The 17790-nt window shown below is 35.9% G+C and overlaps 1 protein-coding gene across 1 annotated transcript in view; it reads left to right on the top strand.

Annotated features, from left to right (window-relative positions):
* The window catches only part of CEP112 (centrosomal protein 112), a gene marked incomplete at its 5' end in the record, with an annotated part of 37075 nt that overhangs the window by 11317 nt on the left and 7968 nt on the right, over window positions 1–17790 (top strand). Inside the window, 2 exons of the mRNA XM_029084441.1 lie at window positions 2181–2260; window positions 17369–17504. Of these exons, the coding sequence (XP_028940274.1) occupies window positions 2181–2260; window positions 17369–17504 (216 nt within the window). The remainder of the gene's footprint in view (window positions 1–2180; window positions 2261–17368; window positions 17505–17790) is intronic.

Here is a 17790-nt window from a genome sequence, read left to right as displayed (position 1 = left end):
TAGATAACTTTAGAGTTTGCCTATTCCTAAATTCTGATGTAACTCTGTTTTCAATGTAAAATCTTTGAGAAAGGGAGGAGAAGAGATACCTGTGAACCATCTCTGGATATAAATCCATAAAATAGTATAGATTGGCCCATAAAATACTAAAACAAGCTTGCCTTCAGGTAAAGGAATCATGAAGTCTCTGGTGCAGTCTGTTCACTTAAGAACCTACCCATTATCTAATAATCTTTATTAGTCTACAGTGGCTATTGCCTGCTAGGATATTTAAACATCAAACAAATAATAGGTAGTAACCCTAAATGTCACTGTTTGATTAAATGTGCTTATCTGCTGAATCAGGAACCAGTCAGGCAAAATGGTTTTACAAGCAAAGGAAACACCTGCTTTTTATAAATAATCTACCGCTTGTTTTCCAAACATTCAGCTGAGCGTAAGAACAGTGACAGATTATTCCTGAGAGCCATTCTTGAGCTGGCTGCTAAGTATATTTAATTTTACCAGGTTTGGCAATACCTTCTTTACTCTCCAATAGACAGCCCATCAGTTTTGAGGCTCTTTCAAACCAACCGAGTATTCAGGCTTCCATGTACTAAACATCTGCATGGAACTGGTTATGGTAGAGAATCTCAAAATTTATTTCTTTATTGAACTATACTCTTACAATTCTGATACACACTTTTTAGAGTATGTTTTTCTTTATTGTAGTGACTTTAATAGAATTTAACATTGCAAATGATGGTAGGTGAATAAAAAATTTCCTGTGCTCCCTGTCCAATAAAGAAAAACATGGTCAGTGGGTCCCATCACCACATTGTTACTTGAGCAAACCTAAAAGCAAAATAAATCCTTGTACATAATGTCTTTGGCAAAAAAATGTTATGAAAACCCATGGTTGGCACTGTGCCTGGGGACTTGCCAAATTCTGAAGCTGCTTTTCTCTCTCCATCCAAAAGTACCAGAGGAAAAAAATTCTTCATTAAAATGTCTCCTCCTGGTTAGTGAATTTAGGAACTGGGGGTTAGATGGTGTTCCATGTTTTCTGGGACTGTTGCTTTATGGGGAGAGAAGAAATGTTCCTTGCGAGGTCTTGAAAGTTGTCATTTTCATTCTGCATTGATTAAATACCAATAGGAGTTAAAATAGTATTTCAAATTTAAATGGTAACTAAAATATACTGGGGAAAAATACAAAAATTTAGAGGACAATTAGAGCTTCAAAGTTTTTTGTGGCTGTTACACAATGGTGATCCTCTGCGGTATACCGAGGTCGTGTTTAGTGGTGCAGAAGATTTTATACTGCAAGATTATTCAAAGTGAACACATATACTAATGTTGATTTAGGTAAGAGATGATGGAGAAGAGACAGGAAGATTATGGGGGAAGTTTTTTCTGTTGAGCGAGGCTGCAGACGATTTTGGATTGCATTGGGATTGATTTCTTGCTGCACCTATCGCTACAAGAAGGACATGGAGGTGCTGGAGTGTGTCCAGAGAAGGGCAATGGTGCTGGGGAAGGGTCTGGAGCACAAGTGTGCTGAGTTCCCTTGTGGCTGAGGGAACTGGGGTTGTTGAGGCTGGAGAAAAGGAGGCTGAGGGGAGACCTTCTGGCTCTGTCCAACTCCCTGAAAGGAGGGTGGAGAGAGGTGGGGTGGGTCTCTTCAACCAAGGACCAAGTGACAGGACAAGAGGAAATGGCCTCAAGTTACGCCAAGGGCAGTTGAGATGGGATGTGAGGAAGAATTTCTTTGCTGAAAGGGTTCTGAGACATTGGAAGGGGTTGCCCAGGGCAGTGGTGGAGTCCCCATCCCTGGAGGGATTGAAGAGTCGTGTAGACACAGTGCTGAGGGACATGGGTTAGTCGGGGACTTGTCAGTGTTGGGTTATGTCATTATTTTAGGCAGATTTCTGTATGTTTTCCTGTATTTATCTAAAGAAATCCTAGTTCCTTTTTATGTAATTACTAATAGTTCTTTATTCTAGAGAATAATACTCATTTTGAGAAGAAAAAATAGATCTCTTTGCCATGTTATCATACTTCTCTGTTAATCCTTATTCTTGTATTTTATGTCATTTTAGAGATGGTTGTCTATATCAGTTTTTAGAATTTAAAATAACATTTTTTTAATCAGACTTTGTTATATCAGAAATATGGTATTTTTTTTCCTTCAAATGGTAGATTCATGGCATCCGGAATGATCTTGATAAAGAAAGAGGGGATGCTCAAAAGAAAATTCGCAAGCTAGAAGAGACTTTGAGGTAAGTGAATATGGAATAATTGTTGAACCATCTCCAAATTTTTAGTCATGTTTATTAAATTTATGCTTTGTCTCATCTAAGTGTCTTCCTATAATTTGTCTGGGTTATCTTCCTGTCATAAAGCCTCATCTTCAGGGTTTTAGTCAGGGCTTTTAAAAAAGTAAAGGAAGAACCAAGCCACCCAAACTTCTCAGCTTTCCAGGGGTAGGAATAAAACAGAATTAAAGTTAGTGATTTCAGCAGGTCTTGCCCTGTCCGATAAATGAAATCAGCTTCAATTTAGAATGGATACGTAGTAGGCAAATAATCCAAACTAAAAACTAGTTGCTTTGGACTACTTTAGAGGAAGGGATAAATTGGAAAGATATATTTATTTAAATTATATTTTAACTTGATTTAGTATATGATATTTCTGATTATTTTTTTTAATATCCATAAATTACAACTTTAATGAGGATTTTTTCTCTTTGATACCACACTTTTTTGTGTGACCATTTATTTTTCAAACATCACTCAGGTTCAGAGAAATGTTCTACAGCAAACAGAAGACACTTTTTATTAACTAACTTGGAACAGCTTTTTTGCTGACCTTGTACATTAAAAAACTAATCACAATGCAATAAGTTTGATGTTTTCTGAGCAGAGGAGTGGTTTACATACAGCAGATGCACATATGACAAGATCAACTCTTGTTCTGCTGCTTCCATTTTTGATTATGTAAAAATATTATTTCCATATGTTTATCCAGTTTAAATTCAAAGTTATGGAAATAATTTCTAAGGAAAACAGAGTATTCTGAAACAAACCAGAAGTTATTTGCTAAAATTACTCAGTTAATATAACAATGTATTTTCTCTAAGCTGATAGAGGCATTGTGAAGAGACTTTTATTCAATAAAAGTCACAGGGCTGAAGTCTGTATTCCTTTATTTCTATAATCTCTTAGGTATTTGGCATCAATACAGATGCCAAATCATCTTAAATCACTGCAGACATTAATAAAAACTCTTAACTTTTCATATTTAAATTCTTTACACTGACTATTATTTATAATTTTAGGGAGATTGAATGTTTATCAACTAAACTTAATCTTTTAATATTTTAATGTCTGATTCATTGATAATGTAGTTGCATTAATTATCTTCCATGCCTTTCAAATAACATGTCAGTTTGCACTATGTTAATAAAATAAGTCTGACTTTACAGTCCACTGGCTGCTCAGAATTTATTCCCCATGTGGGTGCTCTCAGTGCAGAGTGGAGTAGTATTTGTAAAGTGGATTTTGAACTTGCTTTTTAGTGAACAGCACTGCACTGAGCAGCTCTGCAGATAGCTGAGGAGGTCCTCATTTATTTTAGATAATCCCTAGCTGTAATTAAGCTTAGGTTTAATGTTTGGGTGAGAGTAATGATTTGAAAGACTAAAATTTCAAGAACCCAGTTTGCTGGTGGATACTTGAGGGCCCACAAAATTCAGATGATATTGGCAGAGGCCGGTCCCAATCTTGTGCTTTGTGTCAGTAGGTCCTTTGAGCCAAACTGAGGATGGGTCAGCCTCAGGGATCGAGGAGCCCTGGAGACTCCATGACAGGTTACCAGTACATCTAGACTACTTCCCCCACAGCACAGGATTAATACATATTCATGGTTTTCAATGCATCTTCTAATATAAGCTACTTCCATATTGTAGAGAACTTTTCCCAGGTCACTTCCATGTCCTATGGTACTTTGTTTCTGTTATCCTTTTATTTTTATTTTTTTTTTATTCAGGGTGTTGAGAATAATGTACCAATTTCTAATATTAAATGATATATCACTCTCCTAATTTAAAATGGGAAATGTTTTAATTTTGACTTTTTTTATAATGCATCTATACTACTGTTCTTTTGGTTGTTTTTCTAGCAGTGATTTGAGGTTAGTTTTAAGATTAGTCATGGAATTACTCATGCTAATAAGTAATTGTTATGTAATTGAATAGAAATAAAAATTAGTTTTCAGCCTTGTTTTTGTCTGGGCAGAGACAGAAGTTGGCAGCATCATCAGGGTGGGTTTGTGCTCCTAAAGACTAAAAATAGTGTATTTACAGAAATATAGTGCCTTAGTTTAAGCCCAGCATATATTCTGCTGATCAGCTCTTTCAGATTTCAACTCTGGTGCAAAACCTCAGCATCTTCCTCGTGTGCATTTCTGATCACAGATGTGTCAGTGCAGGTGACTGTTAAGAATAAACTCACATGCCCAATATAGAGCAATTATTAACCCTACATGGCTGACTTTCTGGAAGCCAAGCCATTAATTTATTAACAATGTTTCTAGACAATATTAAGATTTTATATGTATGTGTTTATATACAATATATATGTAAGTAATACATAACAAGAGTAATATTCCGTGTCAGAAATGGATGGCTTCCTTCTGGCTTTTCTTTCCCATTGCTACAAAAATTAGTCCTTTTAACAATCTCTTGTTATTAATATGAATTCATAAGATCTAATGTCCTACATGAAAATGCTTTATTTTTCTGTATTTCTTTGGCTATTTGTGGAATCCAATTAAGTAATTAGAAGCTAAGGCAGACACAGGAAACCTTTAGAAAACAACCTTCTCTTCCTTGAGATGGGTGAAAATATAGTTCACCATCTTCAATAGAAACAATGCCTTGTGGAACTGAAACTCAGAACCCAGTATGTGCATCGGCAATTTCTCATCAACTACTTTGATCTGAATGCACTTTGATTCTGAAATGGCCACAGGATTATATCTTGAGAATGAGTCAGCTGCAAACAGATAGGAAGGGAAGTGGCAGGCATTTTGATGGGCTTTTTTATTATTATATTTTCCAGTGATGTGACAGCAAACAGTGCTATTGCAGTTTCAAACATATCCATGTAGATGCATAATGAAAATGATTCGAGACATTGTGTGGAATAGTAAAATCCACATTTCTAAAAGTATCTTTCACTTCAAATAAATAGTGTGGCCAGAGTTTTAATCTTGAATAGGGGTTTACATAGTTTATGGAAGGTGGATTTATTTACCTTCTGAAGTTCATGGTAGAAATCTCTGTCAAAAACATCTTTTGCAAAATAATTGCTCTAAACTCATTACTGTTGGTGTTGGCTTATAGATTTAAATTTTATATTTAGTTTAGCAATGCATGTCATAGGCATTGCCTAATAGCAAAAGTGAGCATAGGAAATGCTCCAAGGATTTTTCTAGAATGTCATTTAAACTGCAGTTATATAATCACACGGTATTCTTAAAAAGCTTCTGTATAATTACTTGGGGGGAAAGGTTGTTTCTTTAATCCCTTTAGTTTAGTTGCATAAAATATGAGAATGGGTTACAAATAGGCTAAATCTCTATAGTTCTTCTCTCTTTAATTTTGAGTACAGGAATAGGAGGAAGTGCATATACTTTAAGGCTGGCCTCATTTATTTGCTGATAAATAGAGAAACTTAGAACACTGTTGCTTAAGATCAGCGTTAAAAATATCTTTTATGATCCAAAGAAAGAGCAGAAAGGCCATGTGCATAATTAGTATTTATATACTCCACAAGTGTACGAGGTGTAACTGCCAACTTGACCTACATCAAGGAGGATATCAGGTGTACAGGAGGAAACATTTGTTTTACAGCACTTAGTTTGAAGTTCATTTATATGTTATTAGTAATAATATATAAAAAACTAAAGCTGAAACAGTGAAGAAGGGAGAATTTGATTGTAGTAGTAAGTAGTTATAGTTACAGGGTATTTTTGAAGTGTGAATACAGCATTTATTTAGGCCACCTCAGTTTTACTGTGGTTTGGTTTTGCTACTTCCATCCTGGAGTCTGTAATACCTTTCTGACTGCGTAGATATATGAAGTTTATTCTTCTTGAGATGGAATTTTTGGACTAAATTATAAATATACATAGGAATTGAGGCTGATATCTGTTACCTGCATGGAAGTGCAGACCACCTTGCTGCTGCTGGTGTCTCAGGGTAATGGTTGTGATGGTTCTCACATTCCATTCACATGGAAATAATTATGGGATCTAATTTAAAGCTTTTTGGTTTGTGTGTCTTATACACAAGTTAATATTTCAGTATGATACTGAAAAATAACTTTCCTGAGTTCTTACTCTTCTATTCTGTAGTGTGATTGAAGGAAACAAATTTTTTAAGGTCTTATTAGGAGAAGTGAACTGATCTGTGGCCTCTACAGGTGCAGATGTTGTGACTGAACATTGAAGTGTCGAGGGATGTGTGCGCAGTATCTACCCTTAAATGCTTTGTGACATTCTTCCTCTCCATCTTTGCCTTTTTTTTTAAACCTGCCTACGGAGCCAAATCTCAGCACTTTGCAAGTGGTGATGATACAGAGCAAATGTTTAGCAGCTGCTTTATTGAAAGTCACTTCATAAAATTGTTTGTTTACATAAGAAACTAGCAGCACCTCTTTTCACCACTGCTCCCTAGCCTTCATCTGAACTTGTTTAAAACTTCTGGGGAAGAAAGAAGGGCTAAACTTCCCAGAAACCAGCAAAGCTGCTCCTATCTATTAGCAGGTTTGTATTTTTCCAAGCACACACATACACTTTTCACAGTATTTTGTGATTTGACAAACCAAAACGTTTCAAAGTCTTTTCAGCCAAAGGCGTGGACTGAAGGTGGTGCATGTGGATGTTCAGTAAAATACAGAAATAAAAGTAATTTGCCTTTCTTTTCCCATATATACTTGTGTTACCTGCACATGTTTTCTCTCTAAATTCTTGATGTATGAATCAAGGAAAAGTTGTTGATTTCTCTTTGGAGATGGTGCTGTCGAGTTTCCTCACTGTGGATTTACAAGTAATTATTTCATTGCTTTTTCTTATTCCCAATATGATAGTTGGGTTGGTCCTTTATACCTGCACATGCAGATGCCAGACTCTATTTCTAGCAACTTTGTCAGCTGTGGATCTATGATACTAATATATATTTTAAATTTCAGTTTTTCTGTATAGTACTGTTGTTACTGCTACAAGGTTTCATTTATAGAAAGTATCTGATAAAAATGCATTTACACTTGTATTTACTAAAACAAGTTGGAAGAATGCTGTTTTGGGAAAGAAATAACAATTTTTTCATTTCTTTTCTTGAAATCTTAGTAATTTCTTTCTTCAAAGGGCTTCTACTTGTCATCGCTCTGGTTTACCAGTCATTTGGTTATTTCCTCCTGAATTATTTGTTCCCTACCTGACATCATCACAAGATATATGGAGCAATGGAGCTGAAGCTCTTCTCAGGCTTGTCCTGAGGTTTTAAACTTAGTACTGATACTTGTAAAGCCTTAGGAGAATGGCTTTTATTTCACACTTATTCAGAAGCAGAAGCTAGTGTCAGTATGTTCTGCAAGAAGAAATGTAATTATATCTGTTCTGCGACTTCAGGCTGAATTCCTGACAAAAGTGATGCCTGGATTGCAACTACACAGAGGTTCAGGATGTTCCTGTCTCTTCTTGTTTTTGTTTCCACAGAGCTTGGGTCTGGTTTGGACTCTGGTGCAGTGGAATGATTTGAGTTTGTGATCCTGTTATGCTGCCCTTAGTGTGTGTGTGTATATATTGTTGTTGTTGTTATTATTATTATTTTATTATTATTATTTTGTTCTGGGACTGCTTGTCCCTCTCCACCACAGTTCACCTGTTTTGGTAAGAGACAAGACAAAAATTGGAATAGGGCAAGATGGTCCCTTTCAGAGTCTCTGTTCTACACAACTATGGCTGTGTAATGACTCATTTTTCATTGTATGGGGGTTTTTTATATAGAAAAGGAAGGCTCACATTTGTTTGGTCTGAAAGGCTTTTTGCTTTGCTCAGAATATGTAAAAATGTATCAAATCTTAGCACCAGAAGTTTTATGTAAGTGTCTTCTAGTCTTTAAGATTACCAATCTCGTGCAAAGTTCCCAGTCTTTATATAATTTTTCTTTTCTCTGTATTATCGTAAAAGGGACAAAGTAATAAAAATGACAGTACATAAATCTGAGAGAAATAAATGATATACATGGGGCTTCTGAGCTAATAAAGAAGGGAACAGATGAAGGCAAGGATTAAAAAAATGTGAAGGTAGATGGCAGAATAAATATGAGGTAGAATGAATAGCAATGAATATAATTTCATTTTGTTTTACAGGTTACAGTTGCATAATTTTGCATTTACTGTTATGTTGCAACCCAACATTTTAAAATAAGTTAGACTTGGACTTTCAAAATATACAAAAATTATATTTTTAGAAACCTGTGGCTTATGGTGGATCTTGAGAATTTAATGATACCAAACTCTTTGAGAACTTTATTTTTAAACAGCTGTTTCTTCAGAATACTATTTATTGTATGGATGCCCCCTCCCTGGAAGTGTTGAAGGCCAGGCTGGATGAGGCTTTGAGCAACCTGGTCTAGTGGCAGGTGTCCCTGCTGATGGCAGGGGGGTTGGGACTGGATGAGCTTTAAGGTCCCTTCCAATCCAAACCATTCTATGATTCTATGGATTGTGTAGTATAGACTTCCTGTAGTGGTGGATGTCAAAAATGCTGTTGCACACAGCAAAATACAACTGCATGATAATTATCAATATGATGATAAGTAAATAAATGGAGTGCTAGCTTTAACAACAAGTTGTTTTGGGTTTTGTTCTTTTCTTGCTCCGCTAAGTTGAATCCAGTTTTTGAATAATTGCTTATTGTGGTTAATATTTTTAGGATAATTGCCTGAGCTGTTTTCCTGTAGTTAATTCCATTTTTCCTTGAAAATGAAGTATTTGTGTGTGGAGGAATTCTTGTAGGAATGGAAAAGCTATTACTTTTTAAAGCCGGAAATAATTAAAGAAATATGAGAAGGCATTGTCTTTAATTCCAAATGTTGCAATAAGGAACTTTGCTAAGAGTTTATATCATGTTCGTTGTCTTCATCATTCTCTTTTATTAAAATATTTAGTGTTGTCTTGTTACAACAGTTGCAATATGATTGAAAAAAAGCAAACTTTGAATGAAAACCAGTGGTAATGTTAAGTGACTGATATAATTTTCCTCTTTAAAACAGGGCTGTGTGTTTTTTGGGCTTTTTGTTTTGGTGGTGGTTTTTTTTTTCCCTTTTTTTTTTTTTTTTTTTTTTTTTCCCCACTTCTCTAAGAATCAGTGGAAAAACAGCCAGCTGTTCTCCACTTGGTTCTCTTATTTAAGCATCTGAAACCTTTTAGAGCAAAACCAGTCAAAGTTTCCAGCATATTGTAAACATTCCTGTAGCCCCAGTGAACATGCTGACATAACCCTCACTCTAGGGGGCACAATGTAAAGTATGAACAGAGGACAAAAAAAAAATGTGGTAGCTTTATTTAATAGTCTCACTTAAAAGAAAAAATAAAGTGTTCTATTAACTATTTACAACCTTTCATTTTCTTTCACCAGTTTCTCTGGAGACCTACTGACAATAATGAAATATGTATTTAAAGGAAAGCTCCAGTTGTACAAAAAAAAAAAGAAAGGAAAAGTTCATTTTTAATCCTTGTCTATGGGACTGCTATGTCCCTCAAGATGGTTACAGAGATGTCATATGACATCTTTTTGATTATATCAACTGTGAAAATGCTTCAATATAATATATAGGTGTATGAACTGAGAAGTGTTGCCTCGTGAGATGAACAGCATCAGTGTATCATGCTGGAACACTAAGGTTAACCACTGTTAAGTTGCTATTCTAATAATTAATGTACTTAAGGGCTATAGATTTTAACCTCACAAAATGAATATACAAATAGTTAACACCAATGTCAGAATTGTTCCCTTATTATTCAGAAAGGCTTCCCTTTCACATTAGTGTATCTTTTAGATTCAATGCAGTATATTTCAAGACTACATAGTGCCCAAAACATTGATAAAATGAGAAGAGCCTTCAGTTGGCTACAGAAAGTCTTACAGATGATTGGATTCAATTACTGATTTTTAATATGCATGAAATGTTTCAGGCTGTCACCTTTTTTGGGCCAGTTAAAAACTATCTACAAAAATAGTACAAGGAATGACTTTATTCTTTTTGTTGTTGATTATGATTGCCAGACTTCGGTTACACTTGGAAATATTGTTTACTTTTTACATACTTTATACAACTTTCCTCCAGCTCCATCAACAGCACAACCAACTTTCATTGAGGAATTAAAGTTACTATTTCAAACTGTACTTTTGTTGAGAAAATAATATCAAAATCCATGTCCACCATACCAGCCTCTTAGAAAGAAGAAACTGATGAGTTGAGTAGATACTCATCATTCCTCAGTGAGTTACTATATTGTCCATTACAATGGAGATATTCTGAATCCTAAACAATCATAGTACAATTATCTTAGCCATAAAAATAGTTACCTTAAATATGTTAAATGGCAGAATTAATACTAAATCCTTGTACCCTTGTGGGTAAGTGATATCCTTGCTTTTTGGATTCTTTACTTGCTTATTCAAAACTGGTATTTGGTGGTGTAGCCGTGTTGTCTAAGGATAGAAGAGAAATGGGACTGGTGGGAAATAATTTGGTTTATTAAAGGCTTTTTGACCTGGGCTGTTCTTATCAGCACCTCTTTGAAATAATAAACCTCGCATACTTTAAGATGAAGTAAATAGACATTTCATTTATAATTCTGTATTGGAAAATTTGGAGACAGTCTTAATACTGTTATTTCATCCTCATCTCTTTGATTTGCCAACCACTGTTGGCTCTGTCACTCATAACACATCTTGGGCTGTGCTTTGTTGGTGTTAAGTGATTCTTCTTGCCTGGCTCTAGTCCTGTGCTTGGTGATCTTGCCCATAGTTTGTCCTTCAGATGGTTTATTTTATTCGCCCTCCAGCTTTCTGTGCCACAGCACTAATCTCTGATCCTTATCATCTCCTTCTTTGCACCTCTTCTCTGGGTATCTCATGAATCTAATTGCTATCTGTGCTGCTGACTTTCTAGTCCACCTTTTAATTACAGTCTTGTCTCCTTTTATCTGAGCCATTATCTACACCTGTCTCTCTAATTCTCCCCTCCATGTTCTCCTTGTTGAGGTTTGGCTGTCATCTCAGCATGTAAAAGCCATAACTATTAATCTCTGTTCTAATCCTCCTCTCTTGATAACCAAGCCTCTGTGGCCTTTCATATATGTGGTGTATCTAAATCTTGTAGACATTTTCTGCAGTGTTGAGCAAAATTATAACATTTTCCTTTCCAGCCACATTTACAACACTTGCCCAGCCTTTGAACCCACATCTCATTTGTCATTTTGCAGTTGCTGTTTTTATTCTGTTTGCATAACACCTAGCACAACAGCACCCTGTCATTATTGTAATGAGAAATAGTTAGAATAATTATTAGTGTGTTTAACTAATGTCTAGTTAATTTGTGAGCCATTAGTTTTGAATGTAATACATTATTCTTCTTATTTCACAGAAGTCTGATACTACACACGTGGAATATTCTTTACTCTAAATTCATTAATGGCTTTAAGTAGTGGTTTACTTTGTTAATGTTATCGCATGATTTATTTAAAACATAAGTATATAGTTTAAAATAATAATTGTGTTGTAAATATCATTCATTGTTATAGCTTACTCGAAGGAATGCAGACCAGCTTTTTGATGTTAACATCTCAAATTATGCTGTAAACAATTTGTAAGTGGATTCATGCTTTTTCTCACAAAGACAAGCTCATCTTACACTTAAAATCGGGGAATGAAAGATAAAATTGTCCTCTATATTTTTGGCTTTATTTACTTGAAATGATGAAACAAGTTAGAATGCTTTCTAACAACTTCGAAATATTGAAGTGCCCAGGGACAGGATAGGGATGATGTTTTGAAGGCAATAAATATTTCAGCTTCACATTTCAGTCTTTCTTCTTCCTTCCTTTGATCTGGCTTTGGTTTAGTTATCATTCCGCTTGAATGACTTCACACTGTCTTTCTTCCTCTCCACACCAAAAAGAAGTGTTCTGCACATATTCCATATGTCTGGGCGCTTGCATTGTCGGAGAGCCCTCGTTGTTCCTCATTGTTTGCTGGTAATAACTACAAATAAGAGTAAGATACTCTAACCACAGCTAAGATGGCTGCATTTAGGCCCAATGTGTGATTTACACAGAAAGCTGTTATTTAACTGTCACTATTTGATAAAAATAATTGAGTAAGAGAAGTTCAGTTTCTAGTTGTGTATTTCAGAGAATTGTTACTACTACTGAAGCATTTTTCTGTAACAATAAACTAAACCAGTAACTCCTTCTTTCTACAAATACGTGGTACTTTAGTCCTTAATACATTCTTTAAGTAGTCTGAAATAGTTGGCATTGTAGAAATTAAATTAGAGGGGCTGTTGTATGGGGAGGTTTTTAGTGGTTATCATGACCAGCTAAAAAGTGGTGTCATGGATCTTTAATTTGGCTATAAATCAATATACTGCTTCATTCCTGTGGAGTCCTGCCAGTGTCTGGGCACCTCAATGTCAGAGTATCTGAGATCAGGAGCAGGATCATGAGTTCACTTCTATTTCTATATACAAAACCTTATGTATGTATCTGTATACTGGATGGGTACTGGTGTGTGTAGCTTATACACAAAGGATACTAAGGTAAATTTATTTAATTTTGCTTTTGCATGGGAAGATTGTTTTGATAATGTTTATGTTTTTAGCTACTCAGGATGCTGGGTATTAGGTTGTCTAGTGGGTTGTCTCCTTTGGGAACAAGTATTTATGTAGGTTTTTCTAAATCTAAATGGACTATATAAATGGTGATAACTGATTTTGTTTCAACACAGTTTAGTAAAAGAGTCAATTTTTTTATTTCTTGTGTTGACAAATAAAAATAAAGAAGTCTAGAAACAAACCCAGCAATATCCTTCTTCAGCTGCCTTCCAGCAAGTGAATAGTTTGTAGTTTGGTGGGTAGTGAAGCAATATTAGTATTTGGGGAGGAGAGGAAGGAATGGGCAAAGACTTGTGTAAGTCCAGCAAATGTAAATACATAGAATCAGTGTATATATGTAATGCAGGATCATCAGGGTTGTCAACAGGAGGAGAGCCTGGCCTTTCCAAGCAGATCACCCTTTGAAGATCTCAGCTTCATCAGTGGGACTGAAGGCTCAGCCATTACTCTGCTTTTCCATGCCTCAACCTTACAGACCAAGGTGCATTTTTATCTACAGACATAAGCCCAGAGCTATACTAACCTGTAACAGACTTAAACCAGAGCTGGAGCCTCTCCCTCTTGTGGACTTTGTCAGAATCTAACTTTCAGAAGCTTATTCAGTGGCAAAATGTATCCTTACCATAGAAATTCCTTGCTCTGCTTTTGTGCTCCACTAAACTCAGGAAACAATGGTCTGTTTGGACACAAGTGGATTTTCACTGCTGCCAGAAGCTTTAGAAAACCTGGCAAAGAATGTGCATATTTATGAATTAAAGCATGGTATAATTTTTTATAAGAAAACATCAGCATTTTCACAACCTAGTTATTTTTTGTATCACTGAAAGCTCTCTAAACTACACCTAGGGTGCTTGTGTGCAGATTTGCTAATGGGATGTGAACTCACTGTTCACAGAAGTTGTCCACATGTAGCTCATGGAGGCACACGTTTTGGACATGTGTGTGCTTACTTGCAGTCTCAAATGTTTGAATTTGTTAAAGGGGCTGTGACCAAGACTGGTGCCTTTCCTGTTCTTATTCACTGTTGGTCAGCACTTGCTTTTGTACAGGGGATGGTGAGAACCCTACGAGTGACAATAGTGGCTCGTACCATCTTGAGTTCATTTAATCTCTCCTGCAAATCACTGGATTTCATTAACTCGCAATGCTGTATTCTCTTACTGTGTTTAGTCGTTACCTCTTGGAAGACATTTTATGAAGCAAGGAAAATATTTATGATTAAGCATGAAGAGGAAGTATGTAAGATGTTTATATTTTTCATTTATCAGTACACTTCAGAGTGCTGCTTTCTGAAATTGCAGTTCCGGACTTCACAGTCAACTTTGAGATGGTTTGTGCTGTGTAAGATTGCTAATTCTGTTTCCATATCCTTTATACACTGAAACAAGAGGAATTTGCTGCTTTTTAAATTGGGGCCAAAGAGTAAATTCACCCTATTTTTATATTCAAGCCGGCTCAGCTTTAGGGGATTTAAGTGATGTAATTGTATTGTATTCGGCCCCACAACTAGTCCAACTGAAAAAAAAATAATCTTCAAAGTGAATATTTTAGTGCTTCATGCAAGGCACATTGCTCAATGTCTTGGGGAAAAAAAAAAAGTAGAGCTTTTCTTATATTTGTGAACTGTGGTCCATTGTTGTACATGTTTTCTAAGCTTCTGTACAAATCTTAACTGCACAAAAAGTAGAGAGAGCTAACTCCCACATCCTTAAAAAATGAAGTTTTATTCCTGGTTATAATGAGATGTTGCATCTATTCATGGGATTAAGTCCTTAAAAAAAAAAAAAAAGGAAGGTGCATAAAACCAGATTCCGAAAAGTTTGCATCATAATATTTCAAAATAAAAATATATTCCTCAGGAAGAAGTTGCATAAATTTGGAGGCTCATTAACAGCACAAGGACTGACATCTTGTCCTTTTACGTGTAGATTTGGTGCATTTCCATCTGACTGGCCCAAAAATGTTGTTCCAGTGTCTCTTGACACTTATCGGTGTGGATGTGTTTGAATAAGCTTTGGTTTTTGATTGTTTCCAGTGTGGAGTGAAAGTATATAGTGTATTTTACAGGGAGAGAGATTTGTTACCCAGTGCCTATAACTGAATTAAGGATTTTGGGAGGAGAAGTTGAGGTTTTCCCCTCTGTTTCCTCCAAGGTAACGCATGGATAGCGCTGCGCTGGTGAACCACGCTCCTGCCCAACTCCCATCTTCTCCTTCAGGGTGTTGAGCTGTACGTAGGTCTTGGAAGATAGTTCAACCTCTTACGTATTCTTTCCTGTGAACTGGTAGATTTTGTTGTGGGAGAAGGAAACAATGTGCTGACCATAATTCAGTATCAGAGAGCTATTAACTTTAAAATGTCTATATTCAGCAGCTCCCTAGTACATGGGTTTCAGGAGGATAACTGAGCCGAATGCCTTTGCAGCTTGAGCCTATGCATAACTAACTCATCAAACAGTTCATATCATTTTTAGCTCTGGAGGCATCATTGATGAGCCCATTCTGAGATATGTCCAAGGATTTTTGTACTTGCAATTTTGATCTTTTGGATTTTCTGTAGCAGAAGCTTAAATCCTAAATGGTGTTTTTACCAGTTGAATTTAGATGAGGGGAAAAAAAAAATGTTGATTTTTGGTGGTGTTTTCTTTTTTGATGTGTAATTTTTACTGTCTTGTAAATGAACGCAGAATATGGCAACTTAGATTAATATACTGATATACTTCTCCCTCAAAGGAGTTTAGAAAATGTAATTGCTGTGGCAGAAGAAATAAAGCATATCTGCACAGAGGTGACAGAAGCTCTCTGGAAAATTTGCACATGCACTTCTATGAACACAAAACCAAAACCCCTAAACTATTATCACCAAAAATGTGACACAGGATTTTTGTTCTGTTTTGCTCCAGTTTCTGCTGAGTAAGAAAAGTATTTTCCATTTTCTTTAAGGAAAATAACAGTCTGCTTATGTCTCAGTTATTCTGTCAGCTGAGTAAGATTCCAAAATAATTTTTTTATTTTTTTTTAAATATGCATAATGAAAAAACTATGCAAGTAAACAGTAATATACTTACTCAGGGCTTGTGGCATTTCTTTGATCTCTTTGCTAATAGAATTACCCTGCTCTCCTACACTGGAGACAGACACTTTGTGAAGATGTAGGATTATGTTCTTTGTCCCATTGTCAAAGTCTGGTATGAAAACCACAGAAGAGGATGTGAATACTGTAACTTTGGGCTTGGCAGCTTCCTGACCTTTAGAAAAGGCTTGCTCCGTGCTGTAATAGCTAGTTGAGTGCTGGCAAGGTGACAGACTAGATGAATTAGCTGGTCTTTTCCGTCTCTTATGTGTCAGATTCTTTGTTTTATATGGAAATAATTTCTGTCAAAATGGGAAATTTATCGTGAGGTACTTCCTCTGCCTGTAAAATGAAAATGTCAACCACAGGTCTGCTGAATATGTCTTCTGTTACAAACCACTGGTGGAGCCAGCTTTGTCCATTGATACCACCATTGTGTTCTCCTGTGGTTTAACACAAAATCAGACAACACCACTGACCTGCGATAATGGAAACATGTTGTAAAAGGTGTCATAAAATACTACCTATGTGAGGAATCACATCAAAATTTCTTAAATACTTACAAGTTATCAGAATTTTTGTTTATGATGTGTCAATATGGTGTTTTTTAGGTGTGTATATGTATATGTCTGTGTACATAAAATGTTATACAGGCATGTCTGTTGATATACTATGATATCTTAAGAAAGCCAAACTGCTTTCTATGTATGTATTGACATTAATATGTCAAGCAGTATAGGCTGTTGATATGAAATGTCTTTGCATAAAGTGAAACCACTATACATCTGTCATTATTTTAGAGGCTGAATAGATATTACAGCATTATGGGTTTCTAATAGATTAAGAAGGTACCATATGTCACACATTACCCTGCTTTGCATTTTGATATGTGTCAAGCAGAGACTAATCCTGCTTCTTATCTGAGCAAAGATGGCACTGGGATAATTTTGTTTGTTTGTTTGTTTTTAATGGGAGAAGACCATCATGCTAAAAGGAATTAATTTAAATATTGAGGGAGCAATATACTTTAAAGGTGAGATTAAAAGAAGGGAGTACAGTGGGTAGTAAACCATTCGAGTCAACGCAGGCTTTGAAGATGGAGGTATTGTCATAAGCTCTGAACACTGTGTTTAGGCGTACGAAATTCAAGAAGAGAAAGCGAAAATAACTTTAGCCTTCTGTTCCCTTCTTCAAAGTATTGCTAAGGGAAGTTTGGCAGAAGCTGGGACAGGAAATTGAAATCTGAATACTATTTTAAACTGATAGGGTTAAAGGCCTCTCTTTTACACTGGCACACTTGTTCTTTTATTTGATACTTGAACTCTGAAAATTTTCTGTGACTTTCTAGGGAGAAGGAGGAGCAGCTGACTCGGGTGACAGAGGTACAGAGGCTGCAGGCCCAGCAGGCAGATGCTGCCCTGGAGGAGTTTAAGCGGCAGGTGGAGCTGAACTCAGAAAAAGTCTATGCTGAAATGAAACAGCAGGTGAGAAGGTCACAATGCCAGCCTTTCTGAAACTCTGTCTCAGTAGGATAGCATATTCTGATCTTATAATGCCAGAAACATGCTTCACTTGAGAGTGCTACATCAAAATCTTTCACAATGTAGTGTCTTTGCTAGCAAGTCAAAAAGGGATGTTAGCGGTTGTTTCATCTTTCTAACAAAGCCAGAATTGTCATTGTTATAAAGATATCTGCGGTTATGATACTGATTAGGGATTTTTGAGGAGTGAGAGTATAAAGTGTTAGTTTATACACCCCTATGGAAGAGC

This window comes from Antrostomus carolinensis, unplaced genomic scaffold, assembly GCF_000700745.2.
Source record: "Antrostomus carolinensis isolate BGI_N321 unplaced genomic scaffold, ASM70074v2 scaffold4954, whole genome shotgun sequence".
Classification (NCBI taxonomy): Eukaryota; Metazoa; Chordata; class Aves; order Caprimulgiformes; family Caprimulgidae; genus Antrostomus; species Antrostomus carolinensis.
The sequence above is the reverse complement of the archived record's forward strand: the minus strand, read 5'-3'. Positions and strand labels throughout refer to the sequence as shown.